The sequence below is a fragment of the Oratosquilla oratoria genome, chromosome 12 (genome assembly GCF_046742065.1).
Source record: "Oratosquilla oratoria isolate Oo_2021 chromosome 12, ASM4674206v1, whole genome shotgun sequence".
Classification (NCBI taxonomy): domain Eukaryota; kingdom Metazoa; phylum Arthropoda; class Malacostraca; order Stomatopoda; family Squillidae; genus Oratosquilla; species Oratosquilla oratoria.
Window position 1 is genome coordinate 57,357,814 of NC_134788.1, and position 18,492 is coordinate 57,376,305.

Sequence of the window (18,492 nt, forward strand, 5' to 3'; positions counted from 1 at the left end):
CAAATATCACCCAGATAAAGCTGTATCCAGTAGATCAGTAAACTTGTTTCAGTCCTTGGGCAGTTTTCTAGAACTGACTGGTTGAGAACTGAGGTTCTACTGTATATATAATATATATATATATATATATATATATATATATATATATATATATATGTATATATGTATATATACACACACACACACAGGTACATATACATATGTATACATATATATAAAAGTTGATAAATGGTGTCATAAAAAAGATTAAGAAACAATAATATATGGAGAGAATTAGAAGCCCTGTGTATCCTTTCCTTCATAGAGAGGACCTGAGAAGGTATGGACACGAAAACTGAATCACAGTTGCTACCTTCTAAAATTTTACAAGTGGAAACCCCTCAGAAAAAGACCTGCTGGACAACTGAGGAGATGCAGGGATGCAGTCTCATATGCTGCCAGAAAAAGAGGACCAGTTGTTCCTTGATTGATCTGCATGGGGGGCGTTGGCGAGGCTTATCACCTGACAGGATTCAATCCTAACAGGATGTATAGTAAGGTTATGTATATATATATATATATATATATATATATATATATATATATATATATATATATATGTATATATATGTATACATATGTATATATATATGTATATACGTATATATGTGTATATATATGTATATATATAAACGTATATATATATATGTATATATATATATATATATATATATATATATATATATATATATATATATATAATATATATATATATATATATATATATATATATATATATATATATATATATATATATATATATGAATGTTCATTGGTTCAGTGGGTTAGAGCGTTGCTACTTGTGGAGGTTGCGGTGACAGCAATTTGAACCCTGCTGCCACAGAGTTGGAACAAGGGTATGATTTGTTAAATTCCATGCAACAAATTCCTCTGTGAGGGTCATCAGGCTATCTTCCTGACATAGGGAAACCACAATAATTTAATTATATATATATATATATATATATATATATATATATATATATATATATATATACTGTATATGTATACACACACACATATATGTACACATGCATACACATACTGTAGTTATGTATATATTTTTACAGACTTGGGAAATGAAATTTTGGAACGAAAACACTTATGAGATTTCTTTTGTGTGAGTTTTTGTATGTCTTTTCAGATTACTGGAATGAGAAAATGACGCTTCGCAAAAAGTGCATGCATAAGGCTTTTCCCCTGTGTGGGTTCTAATGTGGCTTTTGAGATGACACGACATCGAGAACGACGACTCGCAAAGACTACATTTGTACGGCTTTTCTCCCGTGTGGGTCCGCATGTGCGTCTTGACGGAACTGGCCTTGGAAAAGGACGACCCACAAATCGTACATTGGTGCGGCTTTTCTCCCGTGTGAGTCCGCATGTGCATTTTCAGGTGACTATTTTGGGAGAAGGAAGCGATGCACAGAGTGCAACGGTACGGCTTCTCTCCCGTGTGAGTTCTCATGTGACCTTTGAGACTCCCGGACTGCGTAAACGAAGCTTTGCAAACCGTGCACTGGTACGGCTTCTCCCCCGTGTGAATTCTGATGTGGTTGTTGAGCTCGCTCGGCTGGGAAAAGGTCGATTCGCAAAGAGAACATTTGTGCGGCTTCTCCCCCGTGTGCGTTCTAAGATGCGTTTTGAGATGATTGGACTCGGAAAAGAAAGCTTCGCAATAAGCGCATTTGTACGGCTTCTCCCCCGTATGCGTTCTTGCGTGTCTTTTGAGAGCACCCGGCCAGGAAAAAGAAGCCTTGCAAACCGTACATTCATAAGGCTTTTCGCCAGTGTGAATTCTCATGTGGATTTTCAGACTACTCGAATGAGAAACGGAAAAGTCGCAAAGCGTACATTTGTACGGCTTTTCCCCAGTGTGACTTCTGACGTGGCTCTTCAGAGTGTCGGACGTCGCGAACGAAGCTTTACAGAGACCGCACTCGTAAGGCTTCTCTCCTGTGTGAGTCCTCATGTGTCTTGTCATTGCACCCAATTGAAAAGACGAATAACTACAAATAGTGCATCTATGAAGCTTCTTTCCTCTGGGAGTTTTCATAATGTTTAGAACATAACCCACAGGAAATGAAAATTCATAGACTATATTAATAAGGACTTACACTTGTGAAAGTTCTCACAAGTCTTTTCGAATGACCAGACTCAGAAAATAAATCTTTATAAAGTACATTAATGAGACTTTTCCCTTGTATAAGTTCCTATGGTCCTAATATCACAACACTTGGAAAATAAAGTTTAACAAGGTGAGCAGTCACCAGACTTTTTCTTGCACAATTTTTCATGTGAATTTTCAAAGCTCCACAATGGGAAACTGGAGTTTTATACAGTACATTCATAAAGCTTCTATTGTATGATTCTTCGATGGATTCTTCAGATCACAAGACTTCAAAAAGGAAGTTTAACAGTTATGTCTGAGGTTTCTCTCTTCTTGTAGGTAGTTCCAGTTCCTGTAGGAAGAAAATGAGGAATTACATTGCATATACATAAAAGCGTTCTTTCTTGTATGAGTTTACATATCCATTTACATACAACCAATGAGAAAAGAATAATGGCAACTTATGCATATGTTACTTCTCATCTTTGTGAAACATGTGACCTCAAATTACTGACCTGACCATGATGAGAATATTTATACGAAACCCTTACCTGTTCATTTTGATATACATTCCAGAGCCATTTTGATAAAAGCCTAAGAAATAACCTACATAAATGTATGGTTTCTCATTTTGATCAAAATTATTGCATCTAGGTATTATCAGGCTACCTTTGTGAGTTTGAATATACAGGTAGTCGTCGACTTACGACCGAGTTCGGTTCCGACAGACAGGTCAAAAGTCGATCTGGACGCAAGTCGGTCTTTATATATATATACAGTATATATTACCCTTTAAATATTTTTGTTACTGTATATATATATATATTGTATATTATATTTAGCATACTGAAATAATCTTAGCATCTTTGAACTATGTTGTATAGTATTTCTTAACCTTTTTATAATTTTATCTGATTTTCTTTGGGAAACGTAGCCTAGGCATAAGCATACTGAATAAAATCCTATTATCTTTAACCTATGATATCTAATACTGTACGAGTATTTTCTAACCTTTTTATTATTTTACCATCAGACTTTCTTTAAGAAACGTATGCATACTGAATAAAATCTTATTATCTTTGAGCTATGTTGTTTAATATTCATTAACTTTTTTATAATTTTCGTTAGGAAACGTAGCCTAGGCCTATGCATACTGAATAAAGTCCTGTTTGGGAGTGTAAGTTGGAGGTTATCAGGAGTGAAGAGAGGGCGAGGGAGGGAAGGGGTGGCTATTCTAGTAAGTGAGGAGATAGGTAAACAGGTAGTGGAGTGGAAGGAGGTTTCCTCAAGGATAATGTGGATGAAGGTGAAACTGGGAAAGGAGATGTGGGTCTTTGTAAGTGCATATGGGCCTGGCAGTGAGAAGAGTGTAGAAGAAAGGGAGGCCTTTTGGATGGATTTAAATGCGTGCATAGAGGGTTTAGGAAGAAATGTCAATGTAATAGTACTGGGAGACCTTAATGCTAGGGTGGGAAATGGTCCAATCGATGGAGAGGTTGGGAAGTGTGGAGTTCCAGGAAAGAATCGTAGTGGAGAGTTGATGGTGGAAATGTGTATAGAAAGAGAGTTGATGATAGCAAATACAGTGTTTCGGAAGAAAGTCAAGCATAAGTACACATGGGAGAGGGTGGTGGATGGAAGGGTGGTAGATAGAGCGCTAATGGATTATGTAGTGGTAAATAGGATTATGATAGGAAGAGTTAAGGATGTACATGTGCTAAGGGGAGAGGGTGGGGGAATATCAGATCATTTTTTGGTGGAAGGTAAGTTGAGAGTGGAGGATAGATGGAGAAAGCGGAAAGGGACAAAAGGTAGGGAGGTTCTTAGAGTGAACTCCTTGAATGAAAAGGAAAAGGAGAAGGAGTACGGAAAGAAGCTGAAGGAGGAGTGGGAGGGAGTGAAGGATGGAGTAGAGATGGGTGTGGAGGAGGAATGGGGATGGTTCAAGGAGGGAGTCATAAAGTGTGCAAGGATGGTGTGTGGAACAAGAAGGACAGGGGGAAATAGAAGAAAGGGTAGTGAATGGTGGGATGAGGAAACAAAGAAGGTTGTAGAAGAGAAGAAGCGAGCATTCACAGATTGGTTACAAAAGAGGACGGGGGAGTCATATGAGAGGTACAAAGAAAAGAAAAGAGAAGTAAAGCAAAAGGTAAAGGTTGCAAAGAGGAGAGCAGATGTGAAATGGGGTAAGAGTATGACAGAAAATTTTGAAAGTAATAAAAAGATGTTTTGGAAAGAAATTAAGAGAGGAAGAGGAGGCGAATCAAGTAGGGAAGAAAAGGTAAAAGGTGCAGATGGAGAGATGATAATGGAAGAGAAGGCAGTAAGGGGAAGATGGGCAGAATATTTTAGGGAGTTGCTAAATGTGAAGGAGGATAGGGAAGGAAAGATAGCTGCAGTGGGAAGTGCGAAGAAAATGAGAGTGATGAGTGAGGAGAATGGAGGAGAAATAAGGAAGGATGAGGTGAAGGCAGTTGTTAAGATGATGAAAGCAGGTAAGGCACCTGGTCTGGATGGATGCCATGCAGAATGTCTGAAAAAGGGAGGTCAAGTGATGGTGGACTGGTTGGTGAGGTTATTTAATGTTTGCTGGAGAGAGGGTAGAGTACCGGTGGACTGGAGGAGTGCCTGTATAGTTCCTCTTTACAAGGGAAAAGGGGACAAGTGTGAATGTAGTAGTTTCAGAGGGATTAGCTTGTTAAGTGTAGTTGGGAAGGCTTATGGGAGGATCTTGATTGAGAGGATTAGGAGAGGAACAGAGGGAGTAATTGGTGAGGAACAGTGTGGATTTAGGACAGGTAGAGGTGTAGATCAGATTTTTGTGGTAAGACAGATATGTGAGAAAGATATAGGAAAGGGGAAGGATGCTTTCTGGGCTTTTATGGATCTGGAAAAGGCTTATGATAGGGTAGACAGAAAGGCACTGTGGGAGGTTATGCAGATTTATGGGATAGGAGGAAAGCTTTTGGGGGCTGTCAAGAGTTTTTATGAGAGTAGTAGAGCTTGTGTCAGGATTGGAAATGGAGAGAGTGAGTGGTTTGAGGTAAAGGTGGGACTTCGTCAAGGATGCGTTATGTTGCCCTGGCTGTTCAACTTATACATGGATGGGGTGGTGCGAGAGGTGAATGCAAGGGTAGTGGGTCAGGGATTGGAGATGGTTAAAGAAAATGGAGAAAAGTGGGAGGTGAGCCAGCTGTTGTTTGCTGACAACACTGCGCTTGTGGTGGGATCGGAGGAGGGATTGAGGAAGTTGGTGGTAGAGTTTGGGAGAGTATGTGATAGAAGAAAGCTAAAGATAAACGTGGGTAAAAGTAAGGTGATGAGATGTACAAGGGGTGAAAGTGGCAGTAGACTGGAAGTGAACATTAAGGGAGAGCGACTGGAGGAAGTGGATAGTTTTAGATACTTGGGTGCAAGTGTAGCAGGAAAAGGTGGAGGTAGAATGTAGATTGAGAGAAGCGAGTAAATGCCTTGGTGGTTTAAAGAGTGTAATGAGGAATAGACATTTGGGAATGGATGCGAAGAGGAGACTGTATGAAGGAGTGATTGTGCCAACAGCACTGTACGGGGCAGAAACGTGGAACATAAGAGAAGAAGAGAGAAGGAGTTTGAATGTGTTTGAGATGAGGTGTCTGAGAAGTATGGTGGGGGTTACTAGGCTGGATAGAGTGAGAAATGAGGAGGTGAGGAGGAGAACAGGGGTGAAAAAGGAGCTGGGAGATAGGGTTGATGAAAGAATATTAGAATGGTTTGGACACACGGAAAGAATGAGTGAAGAAAGACTAGTAAAAGAGGTATGGAAGGCAGCTGTGGAGGGAGTGAACATGAGGGGACGTCCTAGGATGAGGTGGATGGATGGGGTGACGGGGGCTTTGGGGAAGAGGGGAATGTCTGTTGAGGAAGGAAGGGAGAGGACGGAAGACAGAGAAGAGTGGAGAATGGTTGTATATGGATGATGTTGTGATTGCATGAGGAGGAATGGGCGGGGGGGTGGGGGGTGGTAGTATGTGTGAGCAAATTTTGACGCAGCCCGAAGGGATTTCTCCCCGTCCTCCTTATATGCTGTTTCCGTATGGTCACCGAATCTCATTAAAGACATTGACAGACTGGAAAAAGTACAACGGCGAGCCACAAAACTGATTCCAAATATCAAAAATAAATCATACAAAAATCGACTAAAACATATGAATCTGTTTTTCCTAAAAATACGTAGACTCAGAGGTGACTTGATACAGGTCTTTAAGATTCTATAGGGAATTGACAACATCAAAAATTACCAAATTTTCATACTGAATGAGAATCAGACAAGAAACAATGGTCTCAAACTGTCCGGAAATAGATTCAATTTGGAAGTGAGTAGAAACAACTTTGCCAACCGTGTAATTAATGAATGGAATAAACTTCCTGCACAGGTAGTGCAATGTAGTTCAGTTCGAAGCTTTAAGAATCATTTAGATAAATACCTAAGTAAGATGCTGTAATTATTATAATTTGTTATATTATTTGTTTTTGTTTTGTTATAATTTGTCTGTCTGATTTTCATTTATTTTTAGTTATATGTCAATTTATTATCATTTACTATTTACCTGTTTGTTTGTTATTCAACTATACCAATGCATTTATTCATGTATTTTAATTGTTATTTACATTGTTATAGTTTTAATTTATTATTAATATGATTTTTTTTTTTTTTTCATCCGACCTAGATATGGATCAAAAGGTCTCCTGTCGGCATGCTTTGCCTTTGTAATCCTTATATGCAAGGGGGGACGGAGAGGGGGGGGTCGCCGATTAAATGAAGCGGCCTTGCTGTGGATGTGCTGTGTCTTGTGACACTGCTTCTGACCCAGGGCGGTGGGCAAGGTGCAGGGATGACCCGTCATCCAGGAGGTGCTCAGATGAGAGGGAGGGTGGGAGGGGTGTGGAGTGTATTTAGGGATGAAATGGGTGGGAGTGTTTTTATGCCTTTCCCTTTTTGGCTACCTCCCTTGAAAGGGGGAAAAAGCCTTGGTATATGTATGTATCTTTGACCTACAAATACTTTTTTGTTGGTTACAATAAAATCATTGCAAGGCAAAATTCGGACATTTTTTTTTATTTCAAAACACATTCTTTTCGTTTACGTACTGTACCGAAAATATTGTTATCGACAACAGACAATGCATAAACAAAGTTTACTGTTACATTTTATTAATCGCAAAACATAAAAACACAAAATGCTGTACCGAACATATTGTTATCAACAACAGACTAGGCATAAAAAAGTTTTAGTTACATTTTATTAATTGCAAAACATATAAAAATACAAAATGCAAGGCAAAATTAGGATTTTTTTTATTTCAAAACACATTCTTTCCGTTTACGTACTGTACCGAACATACTGTTATCAACAAACTAGCCTACGCATAAAAAAATAGTTACATTTTATTAATTGCAAAACATATAGAAATACAAAAATACAAAATGCAATGCAAAATTAGGAAAGATTTTACTTCAAACAAAAAATTGAAAGAATATTTAGCTGGCTGGGATGCTGACGCTGTCGGCAGCCTGCCAAAACTGTCGTACTAGCGTCTCGCGGCGTACGGAGTAATTGTTCTGCGCTGCCAGACATAACATTGCAATTCTATTACTCTATTAAATGTTAAATATTATTGCACTATCTCGTGGTCGTAAAGTCGATCAGTCGTAAGTCGACGACTACCTGTAATTACTCAAATAAAGTAGAAATAATACACTTTATGTCTAGGTGCTTCCACACTTACAAAATCAATCTTGAATTTTTTTAAATTACTTCTACTACCTTATTCTAAAAAATAATTCTTTTCCATGTATGAATCTAACAGTCATGTAATTTCCTGCACTCTGAAAATAAATAACTGTTATACTGCATATTACTTGATGGTGGATCAAAATACTTTAAGTTCCATTCAAAAATTTGAAAACATCTATATCTTAAAATACATCATCATAAACCTGGTAGCTATTTCAACCTGCAATTCATCAGCACTTCTACTCTAATGGACAGCATTGCACCACCATGGAAGTGGGTACATATAATTCTCTTAAGCTATAGAAATAATGATGTGCCACATTCAGTGTAAATAATGTAGGGCAATCATAGTTTAGAAAGTAATTCCCTCCCTTATTGAAAAGGACAGATGACAGAGGTTTGTATGGGCACATGGAGATGGACAGGAAGGATTTTGAAGAAATCATGGGGATCTATGGATATGGGGAGAGAAGTGTATAGGGTGAAATCAGACTTCAGTTTTGCCTGAGCAGACAGCTTATGATATCAAATACAATGCTCAATATTGGGGACTGTCAGGCCATCATGATTTGGGTTTCTTGGAAACTTGTATGTTCTGAGTTTCAAAATCAAAGGATTTATTTACAAGCATATACTATGCACTATGAAGAGGATTCTGCTCATTTTTACAGCAGCTTGTTCACTTAACTGAATCTATGCATGAGAAATTATGACTGCTGGATAGTAATATCATTCCTTGGTATGTCCAATAACAATATTGCTGTACATTTTTATCAGCTACATGAACTAGAAAAGCATACAAGTCCTGAGTAACATCCTGTGAGTTCTTGGCTCACACATGTATTAATAACTCATGAAACTCCGATGACAAGATTCTTGTCATTTGCTCAAATAAAACAAAAAATCATAAAACACCAAAATGTTTGACCAACAACCAGAAAAATATGACGTCATATTTTTCTGGTGTTTGATCAAACATTTTGGTGTTTTATGATTTTTTGTTTTATTTGATCAAATGACAAGAATATTGTCATCGGAGTTTAATGGGTTAACTAAAAGTCCACACTTTTCTCTTAAAGAAAATACGATTTTTAATACAGGTATTACCTTTTAAGGGTAAAAAATAAATATTGGGTAAACATTTGTTAACTGTATTAAATAACATAATTTTCATATTTGTATATGGCATCTTCTGTTAATAAACAGTTATTAGTACTATTTAATGTAATCTATCTAATCCTACCCTTTTCTATTGTGGATACAAGTAACAGAATGTGGTTACACTGATGTCCAAAGTGTGGTGGGTTGTGTGGGTAGAGTAGTTCCTTAAATATCTCAGGTGTCCTATGTATAGGTGAGTTGGGAGTTTGGGTCATTGAGAAATTTGGTAAGCTTTTATTTCTCTTCGATCAGAGTTCTCTTTAAACTTCTGTCTCTGAGGAGTCCCACAATTGTGGGGGTGCTAATTAATCTCTCACAGTTCTTGTATGCTGCATATAGTTTTATTTCGACTAATGCATCAGCAAGGGATGAGAAGGACTGGACTGTATTACAAATTCTTCATTCTAGTTCTACTCATGCTATTAGGAATACATTTGGCATGATTTTCTGCACAAATGATGAAATCTCTCTTCACTTTAAAGGGACATTGTGTAGTATGAAATGGTCCACTGGTGGTATCTAGAACCAGGATTTTTGGGTAATCAAAGTCAAGGTGTTCTTCATCTCAATATGAGTCAAGATGGAAGCTGGCAGTGTGGGTCAAGTCTGGGGATACAATTCTGTTTAATAGGAGTAGCAGTAAAGGGCCCTGGCTCTATGGTCCCTTGGTACTGATATTGGTAATATTTTCCTTGAATTTTAGCTTTATCATTTGTAATTAAATCCAGATTGTACCAAACTTTACCATGGGCCAAAATAGACTTTGGCCACATACAGAGGTGTCAAGGGGAGGGGGGAGAAATATTTAACCATCATAATGTTATATTTTTATCTAAAAAACTTGTCACTGGTTAAAAAATCAGTAGTTCTTTAAATATCTAATAATTCTTAGAATTGCCTGTTTGAGATACTCATTGAGGTAAAACATATAGGTATTTGTATAATGTATTATAAATTAATAAAGAAAATATATAAAGTATGGGCTTTTTATCTTTTTTCATTAAGGGTGTCAGCTTATGTCCTGCACCAGTACCATTATCACTGATGTGAGCACAATAAGTTTGTGAATGCTTGAAATTCCAATAACAAAAATAGTAATACATACATACATACATATACCAAGGCTTTTTCCCCCTTACAAGGGGGTAGCCAAAAAGGAAAAGGCATAAAATCATTCCCACCCATTCCATCCCTGAATACACTCCACACCCCTCCACCCTCCCTCTTATCTTAGCACCTCCTGGATGACGGGTCATCCCTGCACCTTGTACACTGCCCTGGGTCAGAAGCAGTGTCGCAAGAAACAGCACATCCACAGCAAGACCGCTTCATTAAATCGGCGACCCCCCCCCTCTCCGTCCCCCCATGCATAAAAGGAGAAGACGGAGAGAAATCCCTTCAGGCTGCATCAAATTTTGCTCACACATACTACCTCACCCCCCATCCCCCCGCCCATTCCACCTCATGCATCACAACATCATCCATATAACCTTTCTCCATTCACCTGTCTTCTGTCCTCTCCTGTCCTTCCTCAACAGACATTCCCCTCTTCCCCAAAGCCCCCTTCACCCCATCCATCCACCTCATCCTAGGACGTCCCCTCATGTTCACTCCCTCCACAGCTGCCTTCCATACCTCTTTTACTAGTCTTTCTTCACTCATTTTTTCCATATGTCCAAACCATCCTAATACTCTTTCATCAACCCTATCTCTCAACTCCCTTTCCACCCCCGTTCTTCTCCTCACCTCCTCATTTCTCACTCTATCTAGCCTAGCAACCCCCAGTAAGTAACATGCAGTTGAAAGTAGCCTTCAGTTGACAAGTAGCATACAGTTGATACTTTAGGATCTATATGGGGCACCCCTATGGACCAAAGCCACACATCATTTTGTCTATGATAGAGGAAACTCTTCATAGAGAAATGATGACACTTTTATACTATGACTGTCCCTTAGTTATGCTGTCCCCCAACCCCTTGCTGCTGTCCTGTACTATTTCTCTGAGTATTCATTTTCTGCTGTGGGGGAATTCCCTGTGGCGGGGGAAAAGAATACTGCCACCAAGTATTTCCACTTGGATCGTAAGAGGCGAGAAGAAAGGGATGGGGAGTGGGACTAGGCATCCTTCTCCTTGTAGCCCCACATGGACCATTCCTAAACGAAAAAGTGAAGGCAACATAGTATTACCATACAAAAAATGTTTTATTCAAATTAATATATCTGATAGGTTACATTATCAATACACTTATTGGTAGACATTTACAAGACATATTCTTTCATACAGTACAGGAAAAATACAGCCTGATGAAATCAATTGAGCACCTTTGACATATCCAGTTGGCATTTGGGTCTGGTTAAGTCTTGAATACATGGTTGTTATGGTACCACTCATCACATTCATCATGCCATCTACAATGGCAGAATAAATCTCTTCTCATTGATTTGACAATTTGCTTGGTCCTTGAACAAGTTTACTGGAATGGGGACATCCATCCACTATTCAGGCATGAGTGGAGATGATCTCTATGATCAGCTGACATGGATCCTGACTGAAGAAAAGACTAGATAAGCAAGAGCAAAGAATCCACAGTTGGACAAGTTCAGCTGGAAAGTCAGCTGGCTGGAGCGATCTAAGTCTCCCTAGTAGGTGTTTGCATGTTGGAATAATAAAAAAAAAATTGACTCCATCTGGTGGTGCCCTAACAGTGGATATGGCAATTCAATGAAAAATCTGAACCTAGGGACACTCAACAGCTGTCCACCTGGTATTTTGCTGTAACAATACATCTTGTAGGCCATTAACCCATTAAACTCCGATGACAAGATGTCTTGTCATTTGGTCAAATAAAACAAAAATCATAAAACACCAAAATGTTTGATCAAACACCAGAAAAGTATGACGTCAGTCCTTGCTTCGCTCGCGAGCGAAGCAAGGACTGACGTCATACTTTTCTGGTGTTTGATCAAACATTTTGGTGTTTTATGATTTTTGTTTTATTTGACCAAATGACAAGACATCTTGTCATCGGAGTTTAATGGGTTAATGGATTTGACCTGGCTCACCAGAAAACAAGTTGCATTCATGTGATGGTCACTTAACCAGGCTGAAGTCTGAAGAAGACTTAGATCATCCTGTTCCATTACACATGAGACACCCTTGTCATGTACCTCCACCAGGTCAGGAAGATGACTTACTGCCTCAGTTTCGAGATATGGTAAGTTTCTGACATTTTTCTTCCGAGTTGGACAGCCTCAACATCTGGTAATACTTCTTCCTGGGTAGTTTCTTCCCTGAACATTTGTTTAACTTTCTTTGTCTATGTTTTGCAAGCTGACAGAGACTTAGCCTTTTTTTTTTTTTTTTTGGGTGTGTGTGTCAATCCCAACTGATATTTTTTACTGCCAGGATGTGGTAGCAGGGTCTGACCACAGGACAGCTACATTTCTCCTTGGGAAATACCAAAACACAATAATTCTCTCCTTTCAGGCTTTCAACAACAACAACCTGCATACCCAGCATCTGCACAACCCCGATGATCCTAATGACCTCCTGGCCATGGCTGCTTCAGATGTTGCTATTTGTCCCAGGTTTTCTGAAGCTTGGAGGAGCAACAGCTGGAAATTCCAGAACTGGTGGTGCACTGGGAATTTAAATTTCCCTTGATAGGGGCATGTCAGGACCTGTGTTGTTGTCTGGTTGAGCATAGAAGTTGGCACTATCCTGGCTTATGGGGTCCATGATGTTTTGTGGATTAATTAGATCTGTAGGGAATGTGAGGTCCTTAGGTTTCTGAACACGGATCTGAAATTCCCAATATAGCTTGTAATTACTGGTGGAATAGAAACCTCATCAGATTTCATCATAATAGAATTTTTAGAGGTACTGTAGTGCAGTGAGAAAACTGCAATGTCCATTGGGACCTCTTCTAACTGAGCAATCGCATGATAACAACATTCATCGATTCTGAGTTATTTGTCAATTTGAAATAAGGTGTGGACAGTTTAGCTTCTACAAGAAGCCACCTGGTGGCCCGGGACAGAATTCCATCTCTCAAACTATCAATATTAATATTGAAGTCATTACTCCATTTGTCAGACAGCAGATAATAATTTTCCTGGAATGATTTAGGAATTGAAGTGTTTAGAACATTGAGATCACCTATACAAACAGAAATCTTCTAACATGAGGTGCCATGATTTCTTAGCTAATGCTTAACCCATTAAACTCCGATGACAAGATGTCTTGTCATTTGGTCAAATAAAACAAAAAATCATAAAACACCAAAATGTTTGATCAAACACCAGAAAAATATGACGTCTTCACGAGGACTGACGTCATATTTTTCTGGTGTTTGATCAAACATTTTGGTGTTTTATGATTTTTTGTTTTATTTGACCAAATGACAAGACATCTTGTCATCGGAGTTTAATGGGTTAACATCCTGCTTTATATGGTTCCAACAAATCAGCAGTTGGCTATTGGACAGTAATGATTATCCCATGTTCATAGTCATTGATCATACTCACACGGGCTTTCTTTAAGTGAAGGACCTTGCACAGCTAAAGATCCTGAAAAATTCTTCGTGAGGGGTCTGGCATTTCTGCTGGTGCAGCATAAAAGCAAGGGGGATACAAGGTATCCCTTCATAGCGAGTCGGAACACCACTGGAGTTAGTAGAAGTCCCACAAGTTGAAAGTTGTGTGGTAGGACATTACCCGTGTTGCTTCTTTATTATTGAGATCAAGCAGGTCATTTAATGCCTTAACCCATTCAACTCCGATGACACGATTCTTGTCATTTGGTCAAATAAAACAAAAAATCATAAAACACCAAAATGTTTGATCAAACACCAGAAAAATATGACGTTAGTCCTCGCTCGCGAAGCGAGGACTGACGTCATATTTTTCTGGCGTTTGATCAAACATTTTGGTGTTTTATGATTTTTTGTTTTATTTGACCAAATGACAAGACATCTTGTCATCGGAGTTGAATGCCTTAAGGAACTCTGAGAGTCCAAAGAAGCAAGTGAGCTCTAGATATGTCACAATCTCAAAGATGTAGTTATCCAAATAGCAAGCAATCAAGGTGAGGTTATATAGATCTTCCATGTAAAGCTGTCATTTGTTTCATTCCTTGTCATACTTTCTGCACCACACATAGGTTGCAAGGATGCAGCATTGGGTACAGTATGGTGTCAACAGGAGTGGTTGAGAGTGTCTGGTAAACCATAACAAGAGACTGTCTTGCTTACAGATATTTCCTTAAATACCCAACACAAGTGCAAACATGCGCCCCCCAGTGCATACTATTATCACTATTTCTGTGAGGCGTGGGTTGATACTAGTAGTTCACACGTATTCATGGGAATCCTAGGGGTGGAGGGCAATTGCTCCCCTAGATATGCAAGATGTAATTGAAACTTTCCCAGTCATCACATATAATTTTGTTACATTTTTAAATTATAGTATATCAATGCACGGTCGATGACATTCAAAATGTATCTCATGGAGATAATGCAAATATATGCCTATGCAGCCAATTTGAAGTATCTTGATATAACCCTATACCATTAACCAGATGTGTATATCTTTAATTTTGCCCCCCTCCACCCCCCTACAAAAAATCCTGTGTACACCCCTCCACCTATTCATGGTGTATATTAGAATGTGGCCTTTTAGGTCATATTCACTCATCGCAGCAATAGTAAATATATGAAATAGTAACTACATATTGGTATATGTAGTAACTACATCCATACATATACCAAGGCTTTTTCCCCCTTACACGGGAGGTAGCCAAAAAGGAAAAGGCATAAAATCATTCCCACCCGTTCCATCCCCGAAAACACTCCACACCCCTCCACCCTCCCTAGTAGTAACTACAAAACCCTTATTATTTTATTTTATACACTAATGTCTGGAGACCAAATATACCAAATTATTTGAAAAACATCTATGTAGGACCACCAAAAAAAAGCTTCCGAGACAACACCTGCCCTGTGATTTTTTTTTTCTTCCAATAAGGGTGAGACCTTATGTAATGAAACCAACAGTACTATTTGCAATAAACATCATTCCTTTTGGTTTTTATATTACTATATAACCACATACTTTGCCTACCGTTTTTATTTGGTACCATGAAAGGCTGGTTAAGTGAAGAAGCCTTTTTGTGGATGTGCGGTCTTGCTATACTGCTCCTGACCCAGGGCAAAAGAAGAGATCTAGTGATAGCCCAGCATCCAAGAGGAGCCAAATTGAGAGGGAGGGAGGGAGGGAGGGGTGGTGGATGGGAGTGGAATGGGTGGGAATGAAATGGGTGGAAGTGGAATTATGCCCTTTGAGTTTGGCTACCTCCCTGGTAAGGGGGAAAGAGCCCTTGGTATATGTATGTACCATGAAATAAGGAAATAAAAGACAGCAACATGTGAAATCATCCTATAATAACAGTAATTATATAACAAAAAAAGGGTAACAAAAATAAAGTTACTATTTAATAAGGTGCATAAACATAAGATCACATGACAAAACCTCAAGACATAAGCTTACACCCTTAATGAAAAAAGACAAAAGCTCACATTTTTTTATATTTTCATTACATTATATTATACAAATAGATATCAGAATTAGATAGGAAATATAATTTTTTTATATTTGATTACATTATAATACATACATCAATGGTTTTCCCCCTTACAAAGGAGGTAGCCAAAAAACAAAGGCATAAAATCCACTCCCACTCATTCCATCCCCACATATTCTATGCCCATTCACCATCCTGCCTCCCACTTGTCTTGGTTCCTCTTCGATGATGGGTCATCCCTGCATCTCACCAACTGCCCTGGGTCAGAGGCAATGTAGCAAGACACAGCACATCCACAGCAAGGCTGCTTCATTTAAAAAGTGACCCCCACTCTATGTTCCCTTGTGGAGAAAAAGAGAAGACAAGGAGAAATCCCTTCTGGCTGCATCATAATATTCACACTCACTTCCTCCCCCCCCATTCCCTACCCACTCCCTTCCATGCATCACAGTATCATCCATACACAACTGTTCTCCAATAACTTCTGTATCACACAAAAACACAATTTGGTATTGGAAATGCCTGTATCAAAATTCACTTCAATCTGACGTTATGGCCCACAACATTAACCCATTAAACTCCGATGACAAGATGTCTTGTCATTTGGTCAAATAAAACAAAAAATCATAAAACACCAAAATGTTTGATCAAACACCAGAAAAATATGACGTCAGTCCTCGCTTCGCTCGCGAGCGAAGCGAGGACTGAGCGTCATATTTTTCTGGTGTTTGATCAAACATTTTGGTGTTTTATGATTTTTTGTTTTATTTGACCAAATGACAAGACATCTTGTCATCGGAGTTTAATGGGTTAAGGAAGTCCTTCCATAGACCTGTGCCCAGCTACTAATTCCCAACACCATTTATGCATATATTTGAATTTTAAAGTTATATTCACTAATCATCTCATCATGCCAATACTAGTAAAGATATAAAATAGTAATTATAATAAATCCTTTTCAATATTTGTTTTTAGCACAATTTTTAAAAGCATCCAAATGAAAGTGTTACATCCGAATGGAAAGCATCCATCTGAAATAATACTGTGAGCTTGACTTCTGAGCTTTTGTCTCTCTTCCATTAAAGATGTGAGCTTATGTCTTGTTAGCTTTTGTCTTATGGGCTTATGTCATGGAACCACTTAACCCATTCAACTCCGATGACAAGATGTCTTGTCATTTGGTCAAATAAAACAAAAAATCATAAAACACCAAAATGTTTGATCAAACACCAGAAAAATATGACGTCAGTCCTCGCTTCGCTGCGAGCGAAGCGAGGACTGACGTCATATTTTTCTGGTGTTTGATCAAACATTTTGGTGTTTTATGATTTTTTGTTTTATTTGACCAAATGACAAGACATCTTGTCATCGGAGTTGAATGGGTTAATAACTCCTAACAACAACAACATTCAGTGGCTCCACTTCACAGCTGAATCACACTGGCACTTGGTGAATGCATCCATAACTAGCAGTTGTGGAAAAATGCTTCTGGTTTATTTACATGGTAAAAATGACAACTTTCTATTTTGATCCTCATATAAACCATACCAAGTAATCCATAAGTAGGTGAAATAAATGTCTAGGAATCATATTTCCCTATTCTTTCTCTAATTTAACTCCCTTTCTTTTTCTAAATAAAGATCACAAGCAAATGGCTTACCTGCATGGTAGTAGCCATCTGCTCACATTTGGTCAAAAATTGTCCAGAGGGAAAACAACATAATTTGGAAACTGAAAACACTCATCCAGTGGTCCAAGATTCCCTACAGTGGGAAAACAACACAACTTGGAAACTGAATAATATTCCTCCAGTGTTTCCTTGATAATACTTTGATTTGTTTTGAGTAATTCAACCCCATTTACACACACGCACACTTAGCTTAAAGCAATGTCTTTGAGATGATTCCAACTTTTATTGTGACCTTACATGAACTGTGCAGTGATTTGATTGAGCAGGGTGGACCATTTCCTAGATCTTTGATGAACAGTCCTGTATGAATACATTCAATGGTATTATGTCATGACCCTAGAGACTAAAGAAAAAATCTGAATAGTTAAGAGCAAAGATGGCATGCGGAATCCACAATGCACTTTTGAGTGAAAAGATTTACAAATGGGAAACAATAAAAAAAAGATTGATTTGTTGACAACAATGGGAAGAAAAACAAAAAAAATATTTGCCGATTAGATCCTATCAGTGACATGCCTGCTAGTTACCCAAGGATTTGAAGTACGGAAAATAGCTAAATCCTTATCAACACCAAGTAGTACTTTCCCTACACTGCATGTCCATCAATTGCTTGTCGCTGTATTTGTTTATGCAAAGTCCTTACACATTGCAAATCAGGATGAGGATGACTGGATAAGGCTAGCTATAACTTCAATTGTAAATATTTACTGGTGTATAAATCTTTAGCGTTACATATGTATTCAAGTCCATACAGAATATGAAATGGAGATTAAATGTACCTTATTCTGTTCCTGTGCCCTCCACACTAAATGCTTAAGCCACAGACATCGAGTTTGTTGTTTTATTTACGATGATTTCCTAATCACCGTTGGAAATTCTTGTATGTGGTAAAGTAATATAATAGGAGGTGTCCTATGAAACTTACCAAAGCATCATTAAGCGTTTAAACTCAAGTTTATGTTCTGCATTTGTGAAACTCCTCGAACTTGGGCTACAGCGAGTCACTTACACCAGTTTGTAAGTAATAAATTGAGGTCACACTTATTATTTGTGGCTATTTGGGGTAACTAAGTAAAGAAGAAAGTCTTCCACACTGGGTATTAAGATTTATCTTCTCCACATTATATGTATTAACTTGG

At 38.4% G+C, this 18,492-nt stretch overlaps 1 protein-coding gene across 2 annotated transcripts in view; it reads right to left on the reverse strand.

Moving 5' to 3' along the window:
* Positions 1-810: 810 nt before the first annotated feature.
* Positions 811-18,492, reverse strand: part of LOC143031831 (uncharacterized) — a 17,762-nt gene continuing 80 nt past the window's right edge. Inside the window, exons 1-2 of one of the 2 annotated variants that reach the window (XM_076196164.1) lie at positions 18,279-18,492; positions 811-2,501 (exon numbers count right to left, since the gene is read on the reverse strand). The exon at positions 18,279-18,492 is cut by the window's right edge and continues 80 nt beyond it. In XM_076196164.1, coding sequence (XP_076052279.1) covers positions 1,142-2,095 — 954 coding nt within the window. In that variant the 5' untranslated portion in view covers positions 2,096-2,501; positions 18,279-18,492 and the 3' untranslated portion in view covers positions 811-1,141. The other variant, XM_076196165.1, reaches the window with a different exon arrangement.